Here is a 12,785-nt window from a genome sequence, read left to right as displayed (position 1 = left end):
AAAAACGATTATGCCACCTATCATCAAATACACAGCAACGATAGCGCCGAATATTTTAAAAGCCGGAGATAAAATTAAAATAAAAGGAATCGTTTTGCATGATGCTTACGAGTAAGTATATGCTCTATTGTCTTGATGCATCAACAATAAGAGTATTTATAGTGACTTGTCAACTAGTTTCAATTGCAATATATTTAATTGCTTAACCCATATAAAAATGTCTCAACTCATACCGGCAAACCTTTAATTAATGCAATTTTGTGTTTGATTTTACGAAAAAGAATAAAAAAAAAACATTTTTTTTTATTGATTTTTTTTTTCTCTTTTAGCCTATAAAGCAATAGGTTTCATTATATGCGTTTTCTTTAATGTTCTGCGAATCCTTGCAGCGTACATGACATCACCTTTCTATGTATAATTCAAAAAGAATTTTCCTCAATTAAATGTCATTTGTTTAGGGTTTTTCTTTTTTTTTCGTAAAATCAAAGACAAAATTGTTTGAATTTCTTGGATAGTCAGATTTAATAGACTAAGCCAACGAGAAGTTTGGCTTATACGTCCAGTTTGTAAATACGTAATATATTACGTGAGATATTTTTTTTCTTGTACCCTACGCCGCCATATTAAGTTTGCGCAGACGACTGTAACACTATAACAGAATGACTTGAGATAGATCCACCTTTTATTATGATTATCATTTTGGATCCATCTGAACTTGTCTTTCTTTCCGTCAGCCCGTCTAAAGTCTGTCTATGTAGTTTTGTGTCGAACCTACTGATCGCCGGTATAATGACGAGTTTTGGCCCAAGGACGAAAGCTACGAAAAGTGGTTCGGATCTGACGACTTTTTCGGTCGCTCCTCATAATACCTTATATGAAAAAATAGCAAACTATTTCAAATTCCCCGATAAAAATCGCTTAGTAATAGGGTTTCGGTCTTCTAAATCGATATGAAAATTTTGGATCGGATTTAATAAATTTTTGAATCCCTTGTCATATAACCGCTCCTGTGAAACCTTAATCGTTATATTGTAAAAAAGACCTAATTATTGATACTTCTTGATGAAAATTCTTTTATATTAATATGGAAATTTAGCATAAAAATGAAGATTACCGGATTTGGATAACATAAGTCTGTTTTTTGACTACCAACCCATATAGGGCCTTTATAAACCAAAAATGACCAATTTTTATATTTGTTACTAATGAAAATTTGCCCTCAGTAAATTAACCACAATGGATTTGAATCATATCGAACTAATTTTTAAACTCCAGCATACACAGGGACTCTCCTGATAGCAAATCCTTCTATGGCAACAATGACTAATCTGTGGTTTGTGTTTGTTATGACGGAAGCAACTGGAAAATGCTAAAGTCTTCGACAAGTAAATTAAGTTTGGTAAATTTAGACCACGTTGACGTTTAAGCATGCCCGAATAAGAGGGCTTTCGTGTATAATTTTTGGTCTATTATTATAATTAAGCAAAGTGGTGTTGCGTGTCTAGTAATCGGTCTTGCCGTGATTCTTACCTGCGAAATCTTTTGTAAATAACTCTAAATACTTAGTTGACTCATGTTGACTCTATATTCAATCTCTTTTGTTAAGGTTACGTTGTTAAACGCCAACTTGTCATCATTTTCAAGCAAATTTGTCTTTTATGCCAAAAAATTCAGATCATTTTAATCAAAACAATTTCTTCGCAAAATGTTAATCAAATTATATAAATGTTTACTTAAATTCCCGAGCGATATTTTCTAAAGATTGCAACTAAACGCAAGAAGTATATTTTTATACTCTACATCACCACTTGTACAGGATATATCAAGTTTGTAGAGATGTAAATACCACACGGAAAAATTTGAGATATACCCATCTTTCGTTATAACGATCAATTCGGAAAATGATTCTCATATCCTGTATTATAAGAGTTTTATATATGGAGAACATAAGCTTGTCTATCTATCCGTCTGCCTATCTAATATTTGTTCGTGTATTCTTCTCTTCAACGTAGAGGTCGCAAGTGTTAAGATATTTTGATAAAGCTAACCCAAGGACGAACGCTATAGAAAATGGTCCAGATTCCACATATAACGGTTTATTTTGAAAAGTCTAATTTTCATAATTTCGTACCACAAATCGCCGAGAAATAGCTTTCTAAATTGGTGTGAAAAATTTTTTTAACCCCCCGCGCCATACAGCAACTAAATCTTTGTATGGTAAAAAGGTCGAATATTTCATGCTTCTAAATGAAAATTCGTGCACAATAATAATTTGATATAAACAGTAATCTTACCCAATTTGGACAATGTAGATCTATTTTCTGGATACCATGTCATACAAAGGGCTTAATGAAAAGTAAACCGTTATATCTAATTTTTGGTATTTTATAATAAAATTTGGTTCGCAAGCGTAAACTGCACTTTATCAAATCTGTACCAGACAAGTCTATTTTCTGGATCCCACTTCTTATCGGCATTTTAAAGAAAAATAAGAGTTGATAGAGTAAAAATGTTTACTGTCGTAAGAGTCATTTGATAAAAAGTTTGGATCAAATAGATCTTTTGTTTAAACCAAATCATATACAGGGGCTCTCATGAAAACCAAAGACTTCTAAGGCGTCTAACTTGTGGTTTTTTATGAGCGAATCAAGTGGAAGTAATTGAAAACTTTGACAAGTAAATTGTGTTGTTTGCATTAGTTGACGTTTTCAGCGGCCTCCAATAGAACGGCGTTCACGAGAACTATGGCTTCACATAAAAATGAGTTTTAAAATGTTGTCACGAAAATGATTGAATGGCTGTATTAAGTGAAATGGTGTAGGATCTCTAATAGTCGGGCTTGCTCGACTATATTGTTTTCACTTGTTTCTAGCTATTGCCGGCGAATTATACCGCGCTATTAGCCTAAATATATGAATGTAATATTGCTTTTTCGATTAAGAATTATAGCAAAGGACGGCCAGACGGCCAAGTAAAGCTACTGTGAATCTTAAGTGTATACGTACTCTATATATATAATCTTTGTTCTCGGTTTTAAATGTGTGCGTGATTATCATTCCTAGGTGTTTGTATTTATAAAAATTATTTCACTTAAAATAATTCTTATCATTTCTTATTTTTATCACCTATATATATATATATATATATATATATCTATATATATATATATATGATGATGATAATACAATGGAAATGTTGTTATCCGTCTCTTTTCTAATAGCATTTTTGTTGAAATATGGCTAATATTTACCTCTGACGTATGTTCACCGCTGTAGAAACACCTAAGCAATCAATTTTATGAGATCGTTTAATATAATAAGCAGTGAAAAGTATTTAACATTTTATTGCAAATGACTTTGTTATTTAAATGTAAGAACGTTATTGTCGGACAAGGTCAACTTTTAAATACCCTACATTATTCATTAAAATACCAACTATTATAAATTGTCTCCATACGAAAGCATATTTTTAATGAGAAGCCTTATAAGCCAGCGGGCCCCGAAAAGGTAATCTTTAGGATAGACAATGTGGCCAAACAAACCTTGCTGTCGAAAGGCTTAGACTAACATAATGTGCTGCAATTTATTGCTTCTTCTCTCGAAGGCCTTCGAACATATCATAAGGGACCAAGTCGGTCTTCAATATGGTTTTAAAAATGGTTGTAACACTACTTCTTTGTTACTGACTATTACTGACGGGCGGTAAGTGATAAGCATATATCAGGGTCATTGTCGCTGGATCTAACTAAGACCTTTGATAAAGTGCTGCATGTTCTTCTATTTCATATAGGCTCGTATGGGACTTTGAGTTTTCGAACTCAGCTGACTGAGTTCTTTCACTGACAATCCTAACGCTCGAACCGTTCGGAATTTGTAGCTGTGGGTGCTATTAACTCTAAGCTATTAAAAGCTATGCAAAGGTGTGCCCCAAGTGTCGGCCATTGGCCCTGTATTTTGATTTCTTAAATATATTTAATTTAGCTTCGTGGGAGGAAGCCTTTGCCAATGATTGACAGGTTATATTTGCGGGTAGTGTGGATAGTTTAGACAGTTATCAAGTCAACATTGATTACCATTTCAACTGTATCTCTTGTTAGATGGGTGTGAATGATTTTTGATGTGAACTGAGCTAAAACATTTGCTCTATTTTATCGGTTCGTGAACTAAGCCTTGCTCTAACGGCAGGTGGCGCTAGTTTTCCAGTTGTAAATAAGTTCAAATTCCTGGAGGTGAATATCGAGGAGAACTTCTGCTTCTATGCTCTCGGATCAATTTCTTACTTACAAAGTTCCATTTCTTGAATGTGATGCAGGTTCTAATTATGCGACTTACACTATATGGCTTAGAAGTCTATGCTTCGACGTAATGTAAACTTACATTCTTCTTGGAGGTAGTGTCAATATGCCTCAGATTACCTTCTGTCTTTTCTAGGTAGTTCCTTTGTTGCTTTTATTAAAGCTAGACTTCTGTTTAAGCTTTATAACATGATTCTACGGCAGAGACTGAAGAAGCTTCTTAAATCTTTTTTCTTTTAATAAGACAGTTCGCTAGAACCATTAGTTGATCTCCTGAGTTACGTGGTTTTTCGCCAAATCCTTTCAGATAAGAGTTATAAGAACTTACTTTTCGCTGCCTGAGTTAGTACAATAGTTTACATGTTCTTATCCCACCTAGAAAACGTAAGCTTTTAACCTTCGCGGCTAATAAAAAGATTATTTAGTTATTTAGTGAATGTGTTGTGTTTTATTTCCTTTCCTACTAGCCTGCCTACCTAGTTTTGTTTTTTTCTTTGACTTCCGTTTTCTTTTCTCTAGATTTGCTTAGAAACATTTTGTGTTATTGCACCTATGGTAAACATTCCAATCTATTGTAATGGGTTCGAGGTTACGTAAACATCAATAAAATAATAATAATAAAAAAATAAAAAAAAAAAACGAAAAAAAAAAAAAAGTATAAAAATTTAGGTAACAAGTAAAAATACACACAATACACAAAGGCTTATAAAGGCCCTTGAGTAATTGTACAGGGGATGGGATCAGAAAAGTCAACTTACTATGGATGATATCGGATAAGATCGTATTTTCATTCCGGTTAAGACAGCTTTTCGATTAAAAACAGACACCAATAATCAATTTGACTTAACTTAAGCAAAATTTTCCAAGTTTTTAAACTAAACACTGTCTCAGCAGACAGTTCGCATCACATCAAAATTTTTCTTCCAAAAGCGGAAGACGATTTCACCATTGTGTGTTCTGCCACATCTGTTTCGTTAGATTTATCTGTTAGATAAGATTAGGGATATAACTTGAAGGTTAATGTTTAAAGGTTTTAAGCTTGGCTGCAACAGCTATTAACAGCTATTTCTACATTTGCCGACTATATATATCGAATATAACTTCAATGCTAATAATTAAATTAATCGATTTAGCCCGATATATAACCGATGGCATTGATTGACGATAATCTTTGCATTTTTTTTCGCGATATTTTACTTCCATCTGACCTTTTACTTTATTACCTGACTTTCTCTACCAACTTACTCGCTATGATAAAAACCATTCCGATCGTCAACTCTTGGTTAAAGATTTCACATATAACTGAAATGGTAACGATTGAAGTTTTAGTCAGCGATGGCCTTTAACCAATAGTATTGACAAATCTTGTACATTTGAAAATTATTTGATATTTTCCACTAACCTAGGTTTTGTCGTAAGAGCTAATTCGAGCGTCGTCTAAAAATTTCGGATATAAAGATTGATGGGTGAAGGTTTTAATCGATTTATCAACGGAAATCTCGCTCCTCACAACATTCTACTTTTAAAAATTGCATGATCTTGGCTGGCCGACTTACTCTTCGTCGTAACAGCTATTCCGGTCGACTGTTGCCGGCTGCAAATTCCAAATACAACGCTAACGTTAACAAGCTTTCGATCTGTTTAGGCTGACATTTAACCAGCGGCACTGATTGACGAGAGTGTCTCTTTTAATTGACGTTTAATCCATGGCACTGATCAACGCTTCTCTCTCCATTGATCGACATCCTTTCTTGCGGTATATTACTTTTGAAAATTATATGCATTTCTCTAACAACTTAGGCATTGATCGGCCAAAGAGTTCGGACATATGAATGAAGTGAATCTTAGTGATTGGGGAACCAATTTAGACTGACGTTTAACCCAAGGCACTGATCACCACTTATTGCTCTATTGACCAACATCTTATCGCTCGATATTTTACTTGTGAAAATTACTTGAATTTCTTTACCAACTTAAGCTTTGTCGTAGCAGTTACTTCGATCGGCATTTTTCGACTAAAGATCTTGAATATAATCTTAATGTTTACCAATCAATTATTTTCAAACATTTGTTCAAGAATTTTGCATTTGATATTTATTGAATTTTCTTCGGATTTGTGGGTGGACTGACTCAACATTGTCAGAATTTAAGAAAAAATAAACCATAGATTCTTAGAAAAAAAAAAAATAAATAAATATATAGATAAATATTATATATAAAGATAAACAAGTTTCTAGAAAATGATGTTCTGGGATGCGTTATTAAAGCATAATAAATTCAAAAATAATACAATATCGTCCTTCAATAATCGCAGCAATTCATTTAAAATTAGATGTTTATACTCATAATGAAATTTTTTTGCTGATGTTTTATACCCATCAACGATAAATGAGGGATATATTCAATTTGTCAAAACGTTTGCAACAAATAGAAGCCCAGTTTCAGAGATGCTATAAAGTGGACCCAATTTTGATCAGCATCAAATTTTGTATCCATTTAACCGTGTCCGTCTGTCCATCCATCTGTGTAATGTCTGCTATAAACTTTCCCTTGACCGCAATAGTGGAGCTGTTGACGTCAAATTTGGCAGAAACATTGGAACTTCTTATACCTAGAGTTGTATTAAAAACGAGTCAAATCTGTGGAAGAACAGGTACTACAGGTACGTAAACTGAAACCATCTCCGATTTTCAAAAGGAATAAACAAATTGGTTTTTCCCTCATTATCTACAAACAGACAAACAGCAGGTGAGCCTACAAACGTTTGCAAATATTTCCGATGGGCGATACCATCTGTAGAAAAGTGGAAAATTTGAACACACCCACTTCATATTATCATACATTCTTGGCCAGTGTTAAATTCAGAAAGCAACTAGACATGTCCGTCTCTTCGTCTGTCCAACTGTGCGCATGGTAAAAATGAGTATCGTCAAAAGGAACATTTCACCTACAAATTTACGAAAATATTTGAGAAATAACTCAAACCAATCAGAACCAGAACAAAAGTTTAGGACGCCTTTAGTTCCTTTGTTTTTGCTCCCTACTCACAAACTATGTCTAACGATACGAACGACATATAAATTTCCACTTTTATTATACAAAACAAATAAAAATATTATAGTCAGGCGGGGTCGGCTATTAGACACCCTACATCTATTTACCTAATACAAGCGTTCAGTCGTTTTAGCAATGAAACAACAAAAATTACGCATTACATTCATGCAAAGGCATACTTTTCATGGAATCCCTAAATATTGGGGGGTAATCAAAACGTCACATGGCGTGATTCAAATTTAGAAAACTTAATTTACTTCCGAAAAATTTTCCTTCATAAAAAATTGGAAATTAAACTTTCTCTCCATGGTATATGTATTAGGGTCTAAAAAATACATCTATGAGATCCAAATTCCTTACCATTAATTTTTTTGCCAAATTGCTTCATCCTAAATATAAAAAATTAACCTTTTCTCTGAAGAACTTACTATTAATAAGAAATCCTGTAAGGATTAGGGTCCAAAAAATAGAACCATCTGCTTCAAATTTCGTCCACTTAATTTTTATATCAAATTATTATCACAAACAAATTTTCCGGCCATAAAACATTGGCAATTAGGCCTTTTCGGCATATAAGGGTTGACATGCGGTTTATAAGTGATGGTATCCACAAATAGATCTATGTGGTCGAAATTCGGTGAGGTTAATTTCTTTGTCAATTTATTTTGAAACCATTTTCACCATATAATATTGAAAATTAAACCTTCTTATCATATAAAGATTCCGATTACTCGAGAACAGTTACATGAGATCGTGTTCAAAATATTGCCCTAGCCGAGTCAAAGTTTTCACACCAAAGCAAAATGCCGAAATACTTATACTCAGTTTTTTTTTGTCGAGAAGTTTTGAAAATTTTAATTGTTTTCGATATAACGACTTTTCAAAATAGGACGTCATATGGGAAGTAGCTTGGCGCGAACCATATTCAATAGTATTTATCCTTCAGCCAAAGCATGCCACAGTATCAATTTTTACCAAAATATCTCAAGCATTGCGAAGCGTAAGTTGAAGACAATATACATGGGTAGAAAAGCTTAGATCGATTCAGAAAATAATCCTGAACCGTTCGGCATGATAAAAAGCGGCCTTAATTTAAGATCTTCTGGGTCTCGCAAATGTTCGCTTAACCTTAATATATCCTGTAACACAAGGTGTTGTAGGGTGTAAATAGAAGGAATCAATCAATAGAAATTTAGTCTTTCTTAGGGTAGCGGTAATGGGTATAAAAGTTTGGGCCCACTGTCCTATATAATTTTCTGACAGCGTTTAAATGTTTTCATTTATCATAATTTCGAGGAATTTTAATTAAAAATATTTTTTATTACAGATTTTCGATAAATTTCGTAAACGAGTTATGCAAGAATCCTTCAGATATAACGTATCATTTTAAATGGAAACTGGATGAAAATGTTATTGTGGAGAATTTTAAAAAGAATGGAGAATGGATCGATCATATAGAGACAACATATGATGAACTCGATGGTGTGTTAAACAACACCGGCTCTCATTCATCGCATACATATACTAACACAATTATTAACTATTCCGTTTTAGGATCGTTTTTTGAATTAGAATTTGCATTCCAAGATGGTATTATCGATGTCTATAAAATCTATGATGGTGGTCACAATCGCATCACCACCTATATGACAGAAATTGATATATCTGAAATTAAAGCGTTACAAGTCTGGGGAGATGTTCAAAAAATTAAAGAATTAACATTTTGTTATGCTTAAAATTTAAAAAAAAAAAAAAACAGCGAAAAAAGTAGAAAGAAATATGTAAATAGAATACCACCGCAGCGTTTTCTACATTTCTACTGCATTTTCGAAAAGAGAAAATGCAATTACATCTCCTCGGAAGTATATTAAATTATGTTAGTGTTTTGCTTTTACAAATCAAAAAAAAAAGTTTGGTTTTTCATTTTTGCTTTATATTATATTTTTTTTTTAAAGCTTTTGTTTTTGTTTATTACCCTTAACGATGTTTATAATACAGTTGATCCGTCCCATCCATCTGCTTATTATGAAAACTCATTCTGCCTTCATTTTATACATTTCTTACGATAATGGACCTATGAGCTTGAGAATGTACCACACATACATTGTTAAAAATACAATATTTTTTAGTTTACTAATACTTTTTAAACATTTCCTCATGTTTTTTTTTTTTTTGTTTTTTTTGATTTTGGTTTTTAATAAAATTTTACACGCCTTGCTAGAGCCAAAGACTTGACTAATTTAGCATTTAATTGTTACTATTATTTTTATAGTTTATTTGTTTCTATATAGTTTATTTAATTAAAAATTAATTATTATTTAATAAAAATTTTGCAAAATTTCAAATGAAAACTAATCCAATAATAATTGTATTACGGAATTTGTACGATAATAAAAATTTGAATGCATTCTCGATCTTTTTAAAGCGACATCTTTCGCTATTCTCTGAACTGCTTTCTCATATTTTTGCAAAATAAGAAAATAAATGCAGGAAGTGAAAGTAAGGACATCTTGGGTCCGATCTCCCATCCATAATTGTGTCTTTGCACATTTTGATGTATACGGATGACGTTAAATTGATCTCCACCTTCAGCGATGAGCACCTATTCGATTGGTCTGCAATCAGACGGGTCCTCAACTAATTTTTTAACATTGGATTTAAACAAATGGCTTTGGCATAATTCATCGAGTCACATAGGCTGCAGAATGTGGAGACTTTTCTTGTTATTAGGGTACTATTCGATAACAAGTTTCTGTTTAATTTGCACATTAAACTGTCTATTAGCAAGGTTAGATCGGCACATCGGAGGAATCTCATGACTCCATATATTGGAAGAAGATTATATATATATGTGGAGCGTTCCGCAAATTACAATAAAATCAAGGACACATTTCTTTTGCTTATGCTTATACTGTAAGGTGTTTAATTATGGTAGTTTTGCGTACTTCTTACATACCCCTTTGGAAACACCTACACTTCAATACGTTTCAGTCATTTGGTCTCCGTCCTATCGTTGTTCAATCATAGACGTTTTTGATTCAATTCAAAAGCAATTTTTACTTGTTGCGTTCAGGAATTTGCCTCAATTTTTATAAACACCGTAATTGAACTAGATTACTGCTAAGTGCTTCATCTTCACTGAAGAAGTGTAGGTTCGTTTTAGGCATTAGCTTTTTTGTCAAGCTAATTATTGCCTTAACAGATTCGCCAGCCTAATCAGCCTAAATATTAATGTTTTATGATGAAAATATGCTCATGATAGTAATATTTGAGTGGATCCAGATTTCGTTTCTTAGCTCCCATTCCATGCAAGATTTCTCATGAATCGTAATACCGTCAGAAAAAGATTTGAATTTAAATTTTTTATGCTGAAAATCGGTTCATACTAGCAATTGAGTCAAAATAGTAACGAAACGGAATTTGGATGAGATAGGCCTATTTTTTATAGGGATTCATATCATGGACAGCAAGCTCTTATATGAGCAGAAAGTCTAATATTCAGTATTTTATAAAGGAAACTGGAAAGTAATACAAGTTTTGGAAAGTAAATTAAGTTTTCTAAATTTGGCTCATGATATAGAACACTTGGGACATCGTTCAATATGCGGGCTTCCATGAAAAGTGTGCTTATGTATTAAAATGATGTGTGTTTTAGTATATTATTACGAAAACGAGTGAACAATTGTTCTAGGCGAAGTTGTGTAGAGCATCTAAAGATCGGCCTTGACCGATTACAATGTTGTTACTGTTCTACTATTCTGTTGTAATGTAACACTTTTTTGATCGGAATAAAAAGCTTTGAAAATCTGACTTTTTTTTATATCTTCAATCTTCAATAACCAGTTCTGCCTCCACACTTTCGGGCTGAATGTCAATCTTAGAAGCGGGTATCTACAGGGTAAACCTTTCAAACTTGGTGGATGATGAAGTACGCTTGCACGACTAACGTTGACCTTGCAGTTACGAAATGTTCTCTCTATAACGTATCCGGGCCGGACAAACAAATCAACACATTTATTTCCGAATTAATCCAATTCCAGTTTAATCCAAATGTTTTAAATGGAAATCTTCTTAAAATGTTTATAATAATTCACTTGGCTCATTTCTCAGTCTACGTGACCCACGCGGTCCTTATGATAGTACATTTAAATGAACGAAAAATATCCTATCATTAATTCTAGTTCTAGCTAGGCCGTTCGTTTCTACGGTCTGATGTCATAGTTTGTCCTTTTGATCCTCCAGTTGTAATCGAGACAATAATTTCTGTGACTTGACTGCGCTTGTATTTTTTCGTTTTTTTGGCCTTTCTTTTCGGGTACAAAAGATTCGCTAACAGCTGAATGCAATTTTTGTAGACATCACCGAAAGCTGAGAGGTATGTTCAGTTTGTGAAAACGTTTGCAACACCCGGAAGGAAGCATCATAGGCCCTACAGTAATGTATATATTCGTTATCAGCATCAAATTACGGGCCGTCTGTCCGTCTGTCTGCTGTAAACAATCCCCTGTCCGCAAAAATGAAGCTATCGACTTTGAGTTTAGCAGAAACATAGGAAATACTTGCACGCAGGTTGGTATTGGAAATGGGCCAAATCGGTCAGAGGACACGCTTACAATACCACGTAAAGTGAGAACAAAAGGAATAAAATATTTTTTTTTTTTGCTTATTACTCATAAACTATAGCAGGTAAATGTACAAAAACTTGAACATATATTCTATGGGCAATGCTGTGCCTATACAAAAATAGAAAAAATCAGCCACGCCCATCCAATGTTATAGAGTATGAAAATGTATTTCTTTTCTTTTTTAGCCTCTCTTATGATGAGTATAAAAGAATCGGTTCCAATCGAATATAATTTTCTTACATATTCAGTTTTTTTTAGGATTAACGGTAATGGGTGCTGAAGATTCGATCACAACCGAATATAATTTTCTTCCTTGTTTTTAGGAAGGTTGGAAACTTCTACTTCATGGGATAATATTCCATCTCATTTAGAGTTCGCCTATATGAAAAGTTGCTCAAAGAATTTAAGATTTTCCAACAAAATTTTTACGATAACACATCGAAAGAAAAAGTATTTGTGAGTTTTCGTGACTTACTTTCCGTTAATTCAAACAAAGTGATAATAAGAAAAAAAAAAATTTTTTTTACAACACGCTACATTAAATTCTTACGCGTCATGATTAAGTATATTTAGGTTTTGCATTGAAATTGAATTTTAAAATAATTGTTATATAATGCATATGAGAATACAAAATTAATTATTTTTTTAAATGTTCATATGTATATCGTACTTTGAATAATATTTGCAAAAGAATTAGTTAATCTTATTATTAATTATTGATGATTTGTAAAAAATTTTAAACAATATTTACAAAATATACGCGAGACCACTGCAAATAAAATGTAATCGAAAACAGGTAAAAAAAAAAATAA

General features: G+C 32.8%; 1 protein-coding gene across 2 annotated transcripts; it reads left to right on the top strand.

Moving 5' to 3' along the window:
* On the top strand, window positions 1–9,088 carry LOC119639913 (galectin-5). 2 transcript variants are annotated; one of them, XM_038037634.1, is made up of 3 exons: window positions 1–111; window positions 8,676–8,830; window positions 8,903–9,088. In XM_038037634.1, the coding sequence occupies exons 1-3, from the start codon at window positions 11–13 to the stop codon at window positions 9,082–9,084; spliced, it is 438 nt and encodes a 145-aa protein (XP_037893562.1). In that variant the 5' UTR covers window positions 1–10; the 3' UTR covers window positions 9,085–9,088. The 2 variants fall into 2 exon arrangements, with proteins under 2 accessions (XP_037893562.1, XP_037893561.1); XM_038037633.1 differs by having other exon boundaries at window positions 8,676–9,088.
* The last annotated feature ends 3,697 nt before the right edge of the window (window positions 9,089–12,785 follow it).

The sequence above is a fragment of the Glossina fuscipes genome, unplaced genomic scaffold (assembly GCF_014805625.2).
Source record: "Glossina fuscipes isolate IAEA_lab_2018 unplaced genomic scaffold, Yale_Gfus_2 114, whole genome shotgun sequence".
NCBI lineage: Eukaryota > Metazoa > Arthropoda > Insecta > Diptera > Glossinidae > Glossina > Glossina fuscipes.
This window is presented reverse-complemented; position numbering and strand designations above follow the sequence as displayed.